The 19,788-nt window shown below is 43.3% G+C and overlaps 1 protein-coding gene across 6 annotated transcripts in view; it reads right to left on the reverse strand.

Annotated features, from left to right (window-relative positions):
• Positions 1 to 616: 616 nt before the first annotated feature.
• Positions 617 to 19,788, reverse strand: part of LOC125169840 (cationic amino acid transporter 3-like) — a 56,976-nt gene continuing 37,804 nt past the window's right edge. For 3 of the 6 annotated variants that reach the window (XM_047865620.1, XM_047865621.1, XM_047865622.1), the window contains 2 exons: positions 14,688 to 14,847; positions 617 to 2,959 (listed from right to left, as the gene is read on the reverse strand). In XM_047865620.1, coding sequence (XP_047721576.1) covers positions 1,010 to 2,773 — 1,764 coding nt within the window. In that variant the 5' untranslated portion in view covers positions 2,774 to 2,959; positions 14,688 to 14,847 and the 3' untranslated portion in view covers positions 617 to 1,009. Of the gene's footprint in view, positions 2,960 to 14,687; positions 14,848 to 14,891; positions 15,160 to 19,788 lie in introns of those variants that run through there. The other 3 variants (XM_047865623.1, XM_047865624.1, XM_047865625.1) reach the window with 2 other exon arrangements.

Raw genomic sequence — 19,788 nt, forward strand, 5'->3', positions numbered from 1 at the left:
GAAGTACAAGTTCTGGGTCCCACCTAGACCTACAGAATTCCAAACGCTGGAGGCTGGGCCCAGCAATCTGTGTTTCCACAAGCCCTCCAGGTGAGGTGACACCCATTGAAGTTTGAGCACCACTAAGCAAAACTATTCCTTGCCTTTCTCCACCCCCTTCACTGTGACTTTAGTGAGTTAAAGAGACAGCACTGAGCATTCCCAGCTCAGTCCCTTTCACTTTTTTTCTTGGGTTTCTTCTTTTATCCAAAACCAAATTAGCCACAGGACACATGATATATCTAATAAGGGGTTAATATCTAAAATATATAAAGAACTTACACAACTCAAAACCAAAAGGCCAAATAATCCATTAACAAGTAGACAGAGAACCTAAATAAATATTTTCCAAAGAAGAGATACTAGATGACAAACAGACACATGAAAATGCTCAGCATCACAAATCATCAGGGAGTATAAATTAGAACTACAATGAGATATCACTTTACACCTGTCAGAATGGCTAAAATAAAAATAAACAAGAAATAACATGTGTTAGTGTGGATGTGGAGAAAAAGGAACCCTCATGTACTGTTGGTGGGAATGTAAATTGTTGCTGTCATTATGGAAATGAGTATGGAAATTCCTCAGAAAATTAAATGTAGAACTACCATATGATCCAGTATTTCTGCTATTGGATATTTACCCAAAGAAAACAAAAGCATTTTTTCTAGTTTCTTTTAATAATAACTTGTTTAAAGTCAGTATGCAGTACAGACACAATTGAAAAGTACACAAGTAAAAAAAAAGAAAAAAATAGGAGAAGAAGACACATTCTTCACTACACAATACACACAGAGCTCTTTCCCCTACCACCATTCCATGGAGGCCCAGCTTTCCATGTGCTCAAGAGTACTCTCCATATTATGCAGGGGGACCTGACTGCACTCACGTGTGATGATGCCAAGCCAAATCTGTACTGGCACTAATGACTTCAAGGTGTACAATTCTGACCTTAATTGAAGTGGGATTAATTGACCAGGCTGTGCTGGATCCCATAGCTGAAGTAGATAGCAAACCCAATCAGCATCCAGACACCAAACAGGACCCAGGTGTCAGCTGTCATCTGCATCATAAGGCAAACATTCATAAAGATGGTCAGTAGTGGGAGGAGAGGCAGAGCAGGGACCTTAAAGGGAAGGTGACTGGAGCTCTGTGGCTGTCTCCAGATGACCCCAGTGATCCCAATGATGAGCACCAGGAGCACCACAACCACTGAAATCCACACTGGGTCTCCAGAAAGCAGAACTGGCCGCTGGGCCAGCACCAGGCAAAGAAGAGTGAGCAGCAGAACAAGCAGTGAGGAGCAAACATAGACAACCTGGCCAGAGAGTGGAGTGGGGGTGGAGCTGCTTGGAAAAAGTAGTCCCTGTAGAGTCAGCCTCTCTGCTATATGTCCATTCTCCTCCAGCACCTCTGATTCATTTCCTCCAGTCCTCCTCTGAGGCTGATACCTGATGATGAGAACACAAGTAGCCAGCAAAGAGTAAGCTAGCAAGGCCCCAACTGACATGAGGTCCACAAGATCAGTGAGTCTAAAGAAGAAGGCCATGATGGCTGCAATAATGCTCAAGATCACAGTGGCCATGATGGGGGTGTCTGTGCCAGTTTGGATCCTGGCAAGGACAGGGAACAGGAGCCCATCCTGTGTCATCATGTATATCAGATTACGTATGGGGAACATAAAGCCAAAGATGCTAATGGAAAGACTACAGAGGAATCCAAAAGTTACAACATAGCAGGCATGGGCCCAGCCAACATGGAGAAATGCCTCAGGCAAGGTGCTCCCAGGTTGGAGCTGGTAGTAAGGCACCATAAGTGTAAGTGCTGAAGAGACACCAAAATACATCAAAAAGCAGATGAACAGTGAAATAACAATGCCCATGGGGACAGAATATTGGGGATTTCGGGTTTCTTCGACTCTGGTAACAATAATAGTGAAACCTATAAATGTGTAGAAACAGGTAGCTGCTCCACGGAGAATCCCCTTGAAGCCAAAAGGCACAAATCCTCCATAGCCCAGAGGGCCTAAGCTTGAGGTGTCATTGAGTCCAGCCTTTACGTAGTCCTCTTCTGTGAGCTTCCAGTTGTGCAGGTCCCCCTTAATGAAGCCAGCAATGATGACAAAAGTGAGGGTCAAAAGTTTCACCAATATGACCACTTTGGAAACCAGGAAAATCCAACTACTCCTCAGAATCAACAATTCCATGAGCAACAACACAAGGCCCACAACAATGAATCCTAGAATTTCTCCAAGGACCTGGGGAACATTTGGTGAGATGCTCTCATGCAGGGTCTGAGATATCTGGTTCCCAAGCAGATTGTCAAAAGCTAAGGTCCAAGCCCGGGCCACAGTGGCTGTATGAGCAACAAAGAAGATGATGAGGTTCCAGCCAGTGATGAAAGCCCAGAGTTCACCTAGAGTGACATAGCTGTAGAGATATGAAGAGCCAGAATAGGAAACCTGGACACCAAACTCTGCATAGCACAGCCCAGACAACACAGAAGATAGGCCGGCCACCAACAAGCAGATCACGATGGATGGTCCTGCTTTATCTCTAGCCACCTCACCAGCCAGGGTATATACACCTACACCCACTGTGCAGCTCACACCCAGGGCCACTAAATCTAGGGTGGTCAGTCTTCTGTCAGGGCCCATATCGGCCGCATATTCCTCCAGCATATGTCTGCGTACCAGCTTTTGACCAAATCTGCGAAGTGCCAGACACAGCATTCTAGCTGGAATTGAAGAGGATTCTGGGATCAGAGAGCTGTAGCAAGTTCAGGTGCCATGAGTCTGGAATCAGGTTTGGTGAGGCTGAGTTAAACTGAGTTGGGTTGGGGCTGCCAGGTTCCATTGCTCAGGCTTCACAGCTACTGCTTCATATTTTTTCTTCTATGTGCTATCCCTCCTTAAAGCCTAGAAAAACAATAAATATTTACTGAACAAAGGTGCTCAACCAACCGACCAAAGCTCAGAAATCCCATATCACTTGTTGCAGCACAAGTATCACAGAAACTGACACAAAAGACATCATAGAAAAAATCAACCCTGCTTTCTCCTCCCAGAAAAAAGGGTTGAATACCTCCCAACATTCTCCCTTTTTACACACCACATGATATATTCCCATTTGGGTTCCCCTAACTGATGTAGCTTCATGTACTAATTAAGCTGTAAGACACAAGAAGGAATGCATATAATGTGCAATAATCCACACGTGGGATGTTTGCATCGTGCTTGAGTTCGAGTTATGACACATTAATTATAGACTAGTGGACCTTGTTGCAATTACAGAACCATTTTTAAAAATATCATCTGAGGGGCGCCTGGGTGGCGCAGTCGGTTAAGCGTCCGACTTCAGCCAGGTCACAATCTCGCAGTCCGTGAGTTCGAGCCCCGCGTCGGGCTCTGGGCTGATGGCTGGGAGCCTGGAGCCTGTTTCCGATTCTCTCCCTCTCTCTCTGCCCCTCCCCCGTTCATGCTCTGTCTCTCTCTGTCCCAAAAATAAGTAAAAAACGTGGAAAAAAAATTTTTTAAAATATCATCTGAATTTAAAATACAAATTTGGCCTCCTGGTCTTTAAACTCTTAGCCCCGAAATCAGCTAGCAAGTTTGGATGTCACTTTGGTTCCCTTTCTCCTCATTCTGCATCAACTGTTTAGTTGTACTGATGGCAAAGAAAGTACAGTCCAACCCTTCCCTTTATACACTGAGGCCCACAGGACACTGCAAAAAGGGAGGAAGAGGGAGAAAGAGGCAAGGCCTTCATAACTACCTGCAAGAAGAAGAAGAACAGGCTGTCTGACAAGAAAACACTGAAGAAATAGGTGCAGCATTCAACCAAGGGTCCATTACTAAGAAGGGAGAAGAGCCAGAACAGCCTTTGTGTGTGTGTGTGTGTGTGTGTGTGTGTGTGTGTGTGTGTGCATGCATTCTGACCTTAAATAAACTTTACCCATAGCAACCAGGCAAAAGTTCACTATGGTTGTATGTCTACAATTGTGAAAGTGTGATGTGTAGAGAGGAAAGAAGTAGCTCACAATCAAAACAATTCCTTCTGTCTCCTCCTCTCTGACTTCTAGGAGAGAAGATCAACTCACTTCTGCAGATAGTCTCCTCACTGGCTACCCTGTGCTCAATAAACACCCTGCACCATCTGTGATGTCAGCTTCCAGCAGCCTGGAGACCGGGAGAGCAGCAAGCTGCCCTGCTTTATGAGCTTGTATTAAAATACTCACTTGGAACTCCATACTAATTTTTCACAAACAGTTATTTTTAACTCATTCATACCATGGTCTGAATATAACAAATATACATTCTTAATGAATGAACCCTGCATGTGGTTCTTCTTTTCCCCTACTCCCTTGCTGCTGTTCAAATGATCAGCTCCACAAGGAAAACAAAGCTTTGGATGAACAATTGACAACAATTCCCTGAAAAAGGCTCTGGAGAACAGAGGGAAAAAATTCACATAGCCCACGCTCTCCTCCATATTCGGGCTTTAGTTTTGAAAGAATTTTAAGGAATGTCAGAGGCTTCTAAAGAGAGAAAGGTCAAGTTAAAATTGAAAAGTCTTCTCTGTAGATGATCAAAAGGAACCCTTGTGTTACAGTTCAGACCTTCTGTTTACAAATCCATCTAGACTCCTTATTTGCTACCCACCAGTTCCAATGTTATGATTTACTAACCAGCATGCAAGATAGATAAGAAGAATAACTTCTTAATTCATGGAATATTTTCTGCTCTATGAATGTAATTGATGTACCCACCCCCCGCCCCCACCAACGCCAGGCTTCAGACCCTTCACTGATGCCCCACTGCCCTTCCTTCCTAGTCCTTCCTTCCCTTCATCATCTGACCCGTGATTATTTCTCTAGCCTTATTCCTTGGTGCTAAATACTTGTGGGGCCTAGGGTTACTGAGTTAGACCACACATTGAAAATGCAAGGCTCAAATACAACAACAACAACAACAATCACAACGACAACAACAACAATGACAATAGTATCTTTACCTGCAGATGTCTCATCTTATTTCTGGAAGAGGTAGTGATGGGTACTACAGTGGTGTGAGCAATAAACATTATGTCAGAAATTTTGGATTTGAGCCCTGGTTCTTCTGCTTGACTACATAAACTAGGGTAATTTGCTTAATCTCTCTAAGCCTCAGTTTCCGCATCTACAGGGAAACTTACTTGACTTCTCTTACTGAACCAATGTGAGAATTGGATGAGAAGATACAAACTATCACACACTCCTTGTGGGAGTGTAACTGGGGTCACCATTCTGAAGCACAGTCTTAGTGGAATTAAGAATGCACACACCCTCTCACCCCACAATCCCTCTACAAGGTGAACACTCCAAGGAAACTCCTGAATTCATAAGGAGGTCCTTATGAGCATATTCATCACAGGACTATTTGTGGTAGCAGGAAGTTGGAAGCTATGCCAGAGTCTGCTACTAGAGGGATATAGAAGTAAAATGTGTCATATATGCACAATTAAATACTGCACAGCACTCATAATAATAAAGTAGATTTACAGGAAGAAACATGGGTAGATCTAAGAAACAATGTTAAGTGGGAAAAGTAAAAGAACGATGAAGTGTATAGCCCAATGCCATTTATGTTCATTTTAAAACCTGCCAAAATGAGTATATTTGTCAAGGGTATACATATATCTATTAAGAATGTCAGATCATTTGCTCAAAACATTCCACTGGTTTCCTTTTTATTCAGGATTTGAGCCAAAGTCTGCATTTACAATGGCCTACAAAGTACCACAGTATTTATCACTGACCCAGCTACCTCTCAGCCTCTGTTTCTTTCTCTTTCCACTCATTTTTCTGTAGTCACTGGCCTCCTAACCATTCTGGTCTCCTAACCCTGCCTCAGAGGAAACCTAATGAGGCTGTTAAATAATTATTTTCAAGTTCTCAGAGTTTCAGAGAAATGGAATTTAAATGAACCATCTCCAGGGATTATATCAATCCCTCTGTATCCAAGCACAGCTCCTTCCTGTTCCCAAAGTATATAAATTCTCTCGGCCTTCTTCAATATCAAGACAATGAAAACTCTGGAGCCAATGGCACCCCAACAAGTATAAAGTTTTTTGGATAGTTGAGCTTCCCCAGAGTTTCCAAACTTCTAACTCAGCACACCTGGAATGAAGGAGGGGGCAGCCAGGAATACAAGTGTAGAAGCTCTGAGTTCAGAGTGGGAGCTTTAAATAATAGTGAGTGTGGTGCATGTACACCAACACTTCCACAGTGGAAACAGGTCAGAATACATATGAAAAGGTAAACAGGACAAAACTACTATGACACTGGGTCTGAGTCTCATATCCAAAGGTAGAAGAAATTAGTTAACAAATCCGAATGAAAAATGGAATCTTCCCATTTTCTGTTTCTGTTTGTGCCTTCTCTAGAAGTTTGTGTTCAATCATAGTCCTTCTTTTATTCATTCAACAAATATACTGATCCCATTTATTGAGCAATGTACATAAAGCAAAGGAAAACACAAATATCCCTCCATTCATGTTGCATATATCTTGCAGTAGGAAGCAAACAATAAACAAATAAGTAATATGAATATAGATTGTGTTGGATTTGCAATCAGTGCTGTAGAGAAAAGGGAAGCAAGAAAAGGTTAGGATGTACTCAGAGGGGGTGTTGTGATTATAAAATTGGGATCCAAGACAGCTTCACCTTCACACTGTTGTGCAACCATCATCACCATCAGGTCTAGAACTCGTTCAACTTCCTCAGGTCAAACTCTGCACCCATTTAACAGTAACTCCCCATTCTCCCCTCTGAGCAGACCCTGCACACCACCATTCTACTTTTTGTCTCTATAAACTTGACTAGGCTAGGTACCTCATATAAGTAGAATTATACTATACTGTCCTTTTGTTTTCTGGGTTACCTTTAAGCCTTCAAATATGTATAATTAAAATGGAACTAGGATATAGGAGAAGGCTGCTCTTCCTCCTCTCCTCAAGTAGCAAAGTGACAGTGAAAGTCTTAAATATTCATTCATTCAATAAATATTAAGCACCTTCTATTTTTTAAGAGTTTTGAGAGAGAGAGAGAGAGAGAGAGAGAACACAAGAGCAAGCTCATGAGAGCGAGTGGGGGAGGGCAGAGAGAATCCCAAGCAGGCTCCATGCTGTTAGCACAGAGCCTGAGGCAGGGCTCAAACTCACAAACCATGAGTTCATGACCTGAGTCAAAACCAAGAGTTGATGCTTACCTGACTGAGTGACCCAGACACTGCCCCAAACACCTTCTAAAAGCCAGTCCTAGTGCTTGGTGCTACAAAAAACAATGGTGAGGAAAAAGACATGTTTTCCCTTCTTGCATGGCACTCATTGTCTTTCACAATGTTCTTATGTCATATTCCTGCCGAAAACGTGTAACCTGAATCTAATGATAAAAGTGATCAGTCTATAGGGGCACCTGGGTGGCTCAATTAGTTAAGCATCCCACTTTTGATTTTGACTCAGGTCATTGCCTCATGGTTTGTGACATTGAACCCTATGTCAGGCTCTGCTGCATATAGCAGGGAGCCTGCTTGGGATTCTATCTCCCCCCTCTCTCTGCCCCTCCCCCACTCATCCTCTCCCTCTCTCTCTCTGTCTGTCTGTCAATAAATAAAAAATATAAAAAAAAGATCAGTCTACAGAACAACTTTCTACAGGAAGTTGACTTTCTAGAAAACAAATGACCTGTGCTGTTTAAAACTGTCAATGTCAGGAATGACAATCTGAGGAACTGTTGCAGATTAAAGGAGAATAAAGAGACATGACAATGAAATGCAGTGTAGATCACTGGACTGCATTTGGATCAGGGAGAACATTTTAGTATAAAAATGTGGAAAATTAGTAAATGTTGAATATGGATCATATTTCATACACACACATACATTGGACAGAGCAAGCAAATGTGGGACAATATTAACTAACAATTGCTCAATCTTGATGAAAGCTAAAAGAGTGTTAATTGTACTATCCTTGCAATTTTCTGTAGGTTGTATATTTTTCCAACTAAAAAATGTAGGAGGAAAAGTAGAGTGTTCCACTAATAAATGTTATGGATTCTCCTTCCCTGAATGCCCTTTATAAACAAGCTTGCCATCACTTTTGGCTGGAACAAAACCCCACCGAGAATGACCTAGTACCAGATCAGGAACTTTAGATTAGAAGAGTGGATGCAGGTAAAATTAATTTATCTTTGATTGACACCAAAATTGTCAACAAGCAAAAATACCTGAAAAGAAACACAACCTTGGCTCATGTTAATACGGTTATAAAAATTCCATAATCTTATTATCATTTTGTGGGATCACTAGTAAACCAAGGCCATAGAATTCAACCATAGAGGCATTTGGGAACATGTGCAGAAGCTGAAGGCAGAGAAAAAATTGTATCTGGCAAATAGGGGTACGAGGTATATGCAAGACCTAGGGATACATAAAGAGTGTGGTGAAGGAGAACGAGATTTGTTAAGCTAAAAGTAATGTACATGTTATTTCATTTAACTCCCATAACAGTCCAATAAAAAAGTATTATTATTCCACTTTACTGACTGAGATGTTAGACAACTGTCCCAAGCTCATTTAGTCAGTACAAGGAAAAGCAGGAATTTAAAATTGGGTTTTTGTTATTTCAGAAACCATGTTCTTTCTACTGCAGCATCCTAACTCCACAAAGAGTGAAGACTGTACAGCATAGCTATCTAAGCAGTATTTGAGCTGGTTCTTTTATTTATGCCAAGGTCACCTTCTGCTAATGTCTTCCCTTTCCTCCCGAATATATACTGATGGGCCAGAAATGGAGGTACTGAGATCATTAAATCTGAAGGTGATATGTGGCCAGGTCTTGCTAAAATCCAAACCTAATATAGGGCCAAAATGTCTCCAGACTATCTTTTTAGCTGCCAAGAAAGATTCCAAAGCATCACCATAGCTATTTCAATAGTTCCCAGATATGATTTTACAGCTAATTATAATTTCTGCTCACAACATTAGCCCATCTCCTTTTGCTTGGCTTTTAGTAGAAATATAGGATAGTACATTTCTAGATGCCAAATATAAAAGTCCCCTTCTGAGACTCCTTTCATCATTCCATTCCAAATATTTTCTAGTCACTACCTCATTCTTTTTTTTATTTTTTTTAAGTTTATTAATTTATTTTGAGAGAAAGAGAGAGAAGGAGAGAGTGAGAGAATCCCAAGAAGGCTACTCAAGGTTGGTACAGAGTCCAATGCAGGACTTGAACTCACAAACCATGAGATCATGATTAGAGCCAAAACAAGACTCAGAAGCTTAACCCACTGAACCACCCAGGCACCCCAGTCACTACCTAATTCTTGAGAAAAAGAACTATCTTTGATGCAGGTAGGGTCTGCTAAAGAAGAAAATGAAACCTTGATTCTCATTGTGTAAAGGAAGATGGGGAGGGAGAGAAGACATTTTCTAAAATGGTAGCCTAAAGGCAGGAAGATGGTTGCAATTTCCCTGACAACATAAAAATCTCCAGTTTGTGCTTCCCAAATCTCAGTCTCACTCTAGGTTTCCAAATGCTGCTGGTACACACCGCCACAGAACATCTGCCACAAATGACAGCCCCGACTGGAACAGATGAGGGTAGGAAGGCAGATGGTGCCAGTTTAAGCAGGATGGTTTAACAAAACATCTTTTTAAGCTTCCTGTTCACTTGGCCATTTGCTCCCCAGACTTGGCTGCCAATCATGAGCAGATTGAGAATGTTCACCAGAGAATGGTAAAACCCAGAATAACCAGTACCATAAAAATGTCAGCTCACTAGTCAATCCAAAATGTGATTAATCCTTTCCAGAGCTAAAATGGCAGAGAGATGCTGATAAAAGGACTTCAGCTATGTCAGAGTGATCATTCCGGCTTGATTGTGGTTGAAAACTAGAGACTGCCCTAGTATTATATATATATATATATATATATATATATATATATATATACACACACACATATATATGTATATATATAATTATATATAATATATATTATAATATATATTATATAATATTATATATTATAATATATATTATATAATATTATATATATTATAATATATATTATATAATATTATATATATTATAATATAATATATATTATATATACATTATATATGGGCATGAGTGTTCCCCATTGTTACCCATGTCTGTGAGCAGCTCAGAGCTCATGGCACCTAGAATATTGTTAGTATTTATTAATCATCCATGGAAATAAGAACAAAGACCACTGCATATCAGGCATTACTACACACCTCTGTCTATTTTTGGATCTCCTCATTATTTTTTTAAACTTATAAATGAATATGGACTTGAAATAAAGAGTAGTAGACATTCTGAACATGCTGTTAGTATAGGAAGATCAACACAGAAGATAAAGGATTGCCTTTCTATTTTAGTTTAAGAAGGAAGAAAACCCCAAATATGTCTAGAAACAAGAGGATTGACAAAGCATCTAAGGATCCTGACTTTTTTATTCAGGGAAATTCCATAAAAAAATGGAAGTGAGAAATTCCAGCTGAACTCATTGGTTTCAGATATTTGGGGATCACAAACTTAGCCCTCAATTCAATTCAGTTGACATGAAGTCACAAGGTGCACTTAGCACCTTGTTCACACTAGACCTCGATCTAGTAGGTTTTTATGGTTTGCAAATAGTGTACATCCAGGGCCAGCCTCCTGCCATACTCCCTGGTCCACCCTCCTTGTCCATATTGGTAACTTGAATAACGAGATTCTCTCAGCTCTCACTCACATTCACCCAGCAGCCATCATAAAGTATTGCCCTTGAAGCAGAATAAAGCCCCAAATCACCTTCTTACTGACCACTGCATTGCACCAGATTACTGAAGTATGAGTGCTCTCTACCCTCTTTATGGAAAATGACACTTTCCTCATGTCTTAAAAAGACATACACACACACACACACGCATACACACACGACACATACTCTCTCTCTCTCTCTCTCTCTCTCTCTCCAGATGTATAGTTTTCTATTCTCTATTAAGTCCAAACTTCTAAGATCGTACTTCTACATCTTTCTTTTCACTGTTCTTCTATCACTTACTCCAATTAAACTTTTCTGTGGCTCTTGCTTCAACAGGACAATTCTTTCTTCATGCATGCACATCATGCTAGCATTAACATCAGCCCTTCACACAGGCTGTCCCTCTGTGTCCAGAACACACTCTTTCCAAACCCTGTTCAACATGAGCTTCCTTCCAGAAGCTTCTCTTGGCAACCTACAGATAGGTATCTTATCTATCCAGTATGCTCTCCTTGCCCCCTGCTGTCCTCTCACTAATGTCCAGTGGCGTAACTCACTGGCCTAGAATTTTGCCCTTAGACAACACTCAGTTAAGGAATATGGTAGGAGTTGTAGACGGTAAGGTGGAGCCCAGGAACAGAGTTTTTGCCTCATGATGCTTTCAGCTTGACTTTCCTTTCCCAGCTGATATCTGAGATACAAAGAGTTACTTGGCCATGGCCAAGGAAGTACCCCAGGCTCTATGGCCCAGTTTGGCGATGTCAGAGATCTGACACTAGAACTGAAGTCCAAGTAAAATATTAATAGGTGCAACCAAGATTTGAGCTCAAAGGCATGGAAGCTTTCGAATGGTCTGCTCATTAGATAAAGAGGAAACTCAGCCACCTCTTCTAACTCACCTACCTACCATAACACTCCCAGCACTACACTTCTCACATGACATCCCAGTCAGGAAAAGTATGAATTTCAAGTCAGTGAAAACCCATCCTGATGCAGACTAAGACACTCCACACCAATTGTATGTAGACCAAATTTCTCCACCCAAATGTAGACTAAAATCTATTTAGATATAGACAAAATAATCTTTGCTTCATTCCCACAATACCCATGGGGTCCCTGGTACACGCAGACACAACACTAGTATCATTGAATAATTATTTGGGTACACAATCAGATAGCCAGACCTTCTCTACAGGTTGTATAGACTCTACATTCTCTGGTATCTTTCTGGGGTAGTTGTGAACAAGACACCCTTTCTTAGTTCCTGTGGGATAACTGCATTAAATGCAACATTAATCACTCATGTTTTCACTCATATAGGCTAGTTTCAGGCAGAATCCAGTTTTGGAAATTCTTTTTTTTTATTTATCTATTTTCTTTGAGAGAGACAGAGACAGAACGAGCAGGTGAGGGGCAGAGACAGACATCGGGAGAGAGAAAATAATGAGCAGGCTCCACACTGCTAGCGCAGTGCCCAATGCAGGGCTCAAACTCACAAAACCATGAGATCAGGACCTGAGTCGAAACCAAGAGTTGGATGCTTAACTGACTAAGACACCCAGGTGCCCCACAGTTTTGGAAATTCTTAACATTTCTCTAGCCCACCAAAACAAGATGATCATCTTGACAAATTAGAAAATACTGATCCTCTGCTTCTAGAGGTTTTCAGAAACTAGATGAGATACCAGGAAGAATCAGAATGAGATTTTCCAAACAAGAATCCTAAGAAGACCAGGGGAAAGCCAGGAAGGGTGTGCAATAAGGGATTAGAAAATGATATGATATATTGATGTCAACAGTGAAAATCAATTTCTTCTCTACTTCTTGTGATTTTCTACTTCCTTTTCCTCAACCCTGAATCCTGTTGACACCTAATAAAGTCCTCAGGAGAAAGTATTAGAAGGAAATCCATATTCCTGTCCACCTTATTTTCCAAACTACAATTGTAACATAGGATGGCCATTGTTTACAATGAGCCCTGATACACACTCATTTTTATCAAGAAGCTTTGTTAAATAGCTATATTTTGCCCCCCAATCCTTGCTTTCCTTGTAAGAAGAGAATCTAGAAATCCATGCAGTGTCCAATCCATCACTACACTCTGGCTCCACTTTCAGACTAGCAGTTTTGAGTGGTCAGAGCCTATGGCTCCTTCTTCCATGTACCTCCTCCCAATATTCACCCTCAGTAATATACTGCACACAAGGTGGCTTTGGAAAGGCCGACTATCTCTCTGGTATCTTTCTTCGTATCTTTAAATGTGTCCTCTCCTTTCATATAAGGACTCAGCTGTCTTTCTCTCTGTCCTCTCTCACCAGAATGTGCTTGGTTCTTCTTATAACCCTAGGTATCTGCTCCACACTACCACCAGCTCCATTGGAAAGTTGTTTTGTTTTGTTGAAGGGAAGACACCAGGTCATCTGGGTCATATGTAAGTTGTATCATATCTCAGAGTCCTGAGTTCTTATCCAAATATAGATCAGTATGACTTCTCTGCCAAGATCCATCTGCCTCACCCCAGGTCAGGAAACATAATGAATGTACAACAGAGTGACAGCCACCAGCCTTAAGGGATAATCTTTATCCCTCTTCCCTAGTTTTTTCTAAACTCCAATCTGCTTTGTGATTTCTGTGATGAAAAAAGAAAAAAAAAAGGAAGAGGATAAACCAAAAACTATAATCCAAAAATAATAGTCATCAATTTGCAATATACTTGGTGAAGGATATTTGCCTCTACACATGATTTTGCTTAAACTAAGGTTAAAATGAATCTGCCTTCTGGAAGCACTTACCACATACCCATTGATAATGGAGAAAAGTTGCCCAATAAATTCTAGAAGGTAAAAGAAAGACAACCTAGGAATCAATATTTGCCACATTTAATCCATAAAACAGGCTTTATGCATAGATAAGTGTTGTCTGGGATTCTGTTGTTGGAGTACTGCCCACAGTATACATGACATTGGGGAGTGGGGGAGGGTGGAGAACAGTTTAAGACTCCAAGGGCCTTGAGGAGTTGCAAATAGGTTTTGTGATAAGAACAAACTGCCTCTTGGAGACCAAGTAAGTCAGACCTATTTTCAACTTCTCTTCCAATCCTTATTAATTAATATGTCTATCATGAATATAAAATTCATAGATTCCAAAAGAAAAAAAAAACAGAGCCTTCAGTTTTCAATGTTTATTTAGCACTGGTTCATAACAATATGCTTGGGAACTCAGATGAGCCTTCATACAGTTTTAAAGATCACTAGGCAGCCACACCCCAGTGGAACTTGATAATCTAGTCTCCTACAGCCTGCCCTGACCTATAATCAATCCCTACCACCTTTCTGACTTAGATAATAGAGGCAGTGAGATATGCTCAGCAATTAAAAAAAATAGATATTTAGCTCCTTAAGCATGGAGGAAGAAGTACTCCCTCTTGATGATAGACCACTTTATCAAACTGGACCTGCTATTCTACAAAGTCCACTCCAATGCCTTCCCTAAAAAGATATGATACAGAGACTTTCAGAATCTCCTGTGAGAAAGTGTGGCAAAACATGAAGGAGGCAGCAGAGCCAGGTGGAAGAATCTTCATTCATTTAAAGAACATGTCTAAGGATACTATGTGCTTGGCTCAGTGGGAAAGACAAAACTGATAAAGCAAGCCCTGCACCAGGTCATAAAGGAAAGGCCAAGAAGAAGGGCAGGGCAAAGAAGTGGGAAGGACTCTGGAGAGGTAACACCAAAGAATAACCTTCCCTCATATTTTCCTCAACAGAGCTGAGAACATTTTTGGTCTGGAAGAGAACAGAATGTAGGCTTCCAAATCACTCTGACCCCAACAAACCTGTTTGCCCTTCCCAAATTTGAAAGGCTTCTGGTCTGCCCCCTCAGTCCACAGTCCAGCCATGAAATACTTTCTGCTCAAACCCACAGGGCATAGACAGCCAGCAGTACTCCAAGGTCAGCTTTCTTCCTCTCTGGCTCCGTCTCAGTTTTTTTGCCAACTGTATAAACACAAAAAAGTCACTTACCAATGGAAGTCACTTACCAATGGACTTTCCTACCTCAGAGGAGAAAGACCTGATGAGAAAGTGCAAGCCAAACCCAGGGAAAGGTAAGAACTTGGCCAAGTAGAGTCAGGCTTGGGAGTTAAGTGCAGCTGTGCCCACGGGGAGTCGGGGAGTCGTGGCCCTGGAGATGTCAGGCACTGGGGAGGTGGGGCCTCAGTGGAGGCAGGGCTCTAAGGAGGCTGGGCCCTTGGGAAGTTAAGGATTTGGAGAGGCCAAGGCCTGGGAAGGGTGGGAAAGGGTAAAGGAGATTCCTTAACTGGAATCTGGGAGGAAATCTGGAGGTGGGCAATGGAAGACTAGTGGGGCCCTGCACAGGTGAGGAGGTGGACTGAGGGCTTAACGGGACTTTGTTGCAGACTGTGACAGCCAGATGTGAATTTAGAAATAAACAACCTTCACAGAGTCCTGTATATGGAGGAAGTGGTGGTTTGCAGGAGGAGATTGTGGAGAGCCAGTTGGAGCCAAGCCTGTGGTAATTGGGAAGCCAGTCCAAGATCCAGTTAGAGTCCACTCAGCAGTCCTTTAAACAGGATAGAAGCACCCCTCCTCCACCAGCCACCTCTCACAGGATCTCCTATTATGTTCGTCAAACACTCCTATCCATAGGTTCCTCAAACACTCCCATCCATGCCATCCATATCCATCCACTCACCCTAGTTTCCCATCATTCCAGAAATAAAACTAAAAGGGAACTGGCTTGAGCTTCACCACAAAGGATTTACTGATACAGTCATTCAGTGTTTATAGCACATTCTAACTGAGTATGCATTGAGCATTGTGTTAGAGGAAGTAAGGACAAAGATATAGTCCCAGGGTACAGAGCTTCATGCTCTAGACATTCAAAACATAGGGTTCTAAGACCCTGAACAATGACCAAAGAAAGGTTCCTCCTTATTCCCAGAACATTAATCTTCAAACAGAGGCAAGACTCTCAGAGACAAAGAAGGTACTTAGAGACAGAGGGATGAATGCACAAGTGATAGACCCAAGAAGCCTTGTACCTCAGGGAAACAGGGCACCACTGCTGCTACTTGATAGTGCTGAGAGTCCTCTAAACCCTAAAGTAGGTTCCTTAAAGACTTGGGTGTAGTTTCAGGGAGGGGAGAGAAGGGCAGTGGCAGGTCCCTAAAGGGACAGAGTATTTACTACCTATACTAAGACAGCACATTGAAATTGGAACAGAAAGAATTGTTCCATTTGTAAGGAAGAACCTCCAACTGAGGAAAACCTACAAATTACATTGACGCTGCCCTAACACATCTCCAGTAGGTATGGGACAAGGGCACTAACTGAGCACCTCCTTTGTTCCAGGTACTATGCTGGGTAGTGGATGAGAGGCCCAGCCAAGACTATGGAGCCAGAATTCCTAGAGGCAAAGGAGATAGGCAGGAACTGGAAGGATGGCTGTCATGACAGAAGAGTAGGGGTGGGGCATCTATGTGTTTGATTTGCATCTATTCCAACAGTCCTAGGATGTCTTCCCCTGCTTCAAGCTGAAAATTTTCCCAGGTGTGCATCTGCTTGAGGGAAAGAAGGGAAGGTGCAGGGGAAGACTCTCCCTTTCCTTGCATCTAGTCCCAAGGCAATCTTTTCCATTCTCCCTGTGCTATTCACTACCTGCTGGGTAGAGAGTAGGTGGCAGGGGTGGGTGGTGGTGTGGAGAATGCCAGGGCCTCCATACAATCAGCAGGTAATGAAAAAACTGGTCCAGGCACCCTCTTTCCCTCCCTCCCACAGGCTACCAGGGGTCCTCAGCCTGGATCTGTATCCATGCACCACCTTTGGTGGCCAAGCCCTTCCAGGTGGACTTGTTGCCATTTCTCGATGCTGCCAAGGAGTCTTCCACCATCACTCTTGCCTTTGCTGTGGTGCCCTAGCCTGACCACTGCCTCCACAGTGGACACAACAGCTCTGAAGCCCCCACTTGTGTCCATACGCACAACCCCATGCTGCTATCTCTGCACCCTTGGCCTTGTAGACCCAACCTCAATGGTCGCCCAAGCCTGGATTGCATCTGTCTGGGAGAAGAAGACAAAGAGAAAGGGGCCCTACATGTGCACCCTTTCCGCAAAGGAGTTCCAGATGGCTACAACCTCCAGAGGCAGGAAGGCATCCACAGTGAGAGCCAAGGCTGGCGGGGTCCCCTCAGGTGCTATGGAGATGCCCACTGTGGTGCCCTGAGGCACCTGAGAGTTGCCAATTGAGCAGAGTTGGCAGGGAAGGGGAGACGTGGGTGAGGGGCAGCGGAGAGGCCATTGGTGGACAGTGACTAGGACTGCTTTGAGAAAGCACATCTGGGAGAAGCACACCTGTGAAATGACATGCTTGGCAAGGCTTTTCTGCACTCTCCTGATGCACTGCACTCTTTCCTTTCTCTGTCCTCCACAAAAACAGCTCCCTACTCCCCCAGGCTTCTCTCTCCCCCAGTTCACCTCTCCACACTTCATACCTGCCAAGTTTTGTGGCTCAAGTTATGCAGATTTTTGTATTAATCCTAAGATCAATTTCCTGAGTGTGCAAAAAATGGTTCAGTGCTGATCTAGCTGAGTTTCAGGGATGAGACAAGCTCAGGGTCTTCATGCTATTCCACCATCTTAACTTGGTCTCGCTAAGTTTTAATGATTTGTTTCTCCTTCTCCTCTCTCCTCCCTATCAGACCTGACCCCACCCACCTGTCTCCTCAGTTGTGTTGAAGCCCACAGGATTGTGGGCAGGGGTGGCAGAGGAAAGGAGTGGCTACTACCCTCACCCCTTTTCCTCCTTGTACTCTCCCCTGCCCTGCCTCCAGTGATGTGTGAGTCTCTCCTTGATTGTCCTTCCTCTCCTCCTTCCACCCCCACTACTGTCTACTGCCTTTCCCTGGGAAGTTGGTGCTTTTCTTTTTTTGGGGGGTGGGAGGAGTGGAAGGAGGGGAATCAAAGATTCTGTCCCAGAGACCAGAATACGTGAGACTGGAGAAGGTGAAACAAGCCTTCATATGGTAGGATTGTTTGGGGTCAGGCCCTGGACATTTTCCTACTTGAAATCTGTTACAGTAAAACAAGTCAAGAGGAGAAAAAGAAGGAGCAAGTAGGGTGAGAGGCAGGAAAGGACATGGAATTTCAGTGTACAGGCTAAACTGGGGGGACCCAGGGACTACAGGTTCTTCCTAGAAGTGGGGGGATGCAGCCACCTTGTCCCCATCCCTCTCCCAGCCCAATTGCAGCTCTGGACTGTTCTCATCTCCCTCCCCTGGGACAGAAGCTGTGGCCCCACAATGTCATTGCCTTCCTGTATCCCTTGCATGTTCCCATCCTTCACTGCCTTCTTTTGCTTTGACCCATTACAATAAATTTTAAACTAAAATAACAAAGAAAGGGACAGAACTGTCCCAAGGCTGGGGGTAGGGGTGGGGTGGGTGGGGGTGGGATGAATGCAGAGGGTTCAGAGTTGGGGGCATAAGTCTCTCCTGGAGAAAGGAACAGAATGGGGGCCTGGCAGTTGGAGCCCACCAAGGTGATTTTACATGAAGTATCTGAACCTGAAGGTATGGGAAGAGGGGAGAGGAGAGGAGGCAAAGGTGTGAGACAGACACAGGGGAAGAGTCTGAAAGACACAGAGATAAGAGAAGCAAGGAAGAGAGATGGAAGGGAGGATAAGAGAGGGAACATGGATCTGAGTCTGGGGGAGGGAAGCAGGGAGGGAGACAGTCAGAAGGAAGAGTTGATGGCAGACTCAGTCCTGGAATATCTCAGATCAAAAACTGTTTGGAGTCAGAGACACAGACAGATAGACAGACAGACAGATCTGCCTGAAAGAGATGAAGGTGAAGGAGGCAAAGTAGGAAGGAAGAAGAGAGGGCTATGGGTTGGCGGTGGGGAGGGAAGAAGACAAAGAGAGAGAAGGAGGCTGGTATGGAACAGGAGGAGAGAGCCAGGTCAGGGAGGGGGACATACATTGGCTTTATGATCCTCTTCCATCTCACCTGGCTCCATGCTGAGCTGGTCCCCTCTCAGGTGCTGCTAGGTGGTGGATGTGCCCAGAAAGCTGACAAGGTGAAGTTGCTGCCATCACTGCCCCAGACTCCTTCCCAGTGTCAAACAGTGATCCCAGAGACCGCTATATGGATATGAAGACTACTTCCCCTACCATCTCCCCCCAAATGCCACAGTCAAAAGATTCCTGAAGCGCCATCGCTAAATGTTTCATGGTTAATGCAGCCTGGCACAGAGCGTGAATGAGGGAGTGGAGGCCAAGAAGAAAGCGAAGCAGAGGCAAGCAGGCAAGAGGGGCTGACAAGCTCTGGAGAAAGTGCTGGGGACAGATTGGTTTGGAATCACATGGGGAAGAGGGAGGAGAGGGTAAGAATCGGGACTATGTCTGCATTGAGAGCTAAATAAGCACCATCCAACGTATAAGCAAAATAACATACTAGTGACTGTCCATTAATTTGGGGTCAACAATATAGCCACCTTCTGAGGTGTCACCATCAATGCCTTCAAGCAGCTTTTTACTAAAGGGCCTCCCAAAATATACATATAAAACTCACAAAAGGAGAAACTGAGGCAGAGATTAGAGACCTTGAATCCAGTGTACATGCCTGAATCTAGGTTTCAAGGAAACAGTGATAAAGCGACCAGCCAAATTTGTAAAGACCTAAGAGTTTAATGGCAAGCTGGACTCTACCATTTCCCCAAGGCTTTCCTGGGGCTCTACAAAGACTAGCTCCCCAGCTCGTCTCAGGGCCATAGGAGACCCTAAGAACATTAACTCAAGCAACCTAAAGGGGAATTACTCTCTCTCCCACCCTTCCCTGCCAGCCACCTTTGAGGGTCTCAGAGGCCAGAAGCCTGGTTATAGCTAGAGCCCTAGGAGTCTCTTTAGCAGCAGGAGGGA

Source organism: Prionailurus viverrinus, chromosome B4 (assembly GCF_022837055.1).
Source record: "Prionailurus viverrinus isolate Anna chromosome B4, UM_Priviv_1.0, whole genome shotgun sequence".
NCBI classification, from domain to species: Eukaryota; Metazoa; Chordata; class Mammalia; order Carnivora; family Felidae; genus Prionailurus; species Prionailurus viverrinus.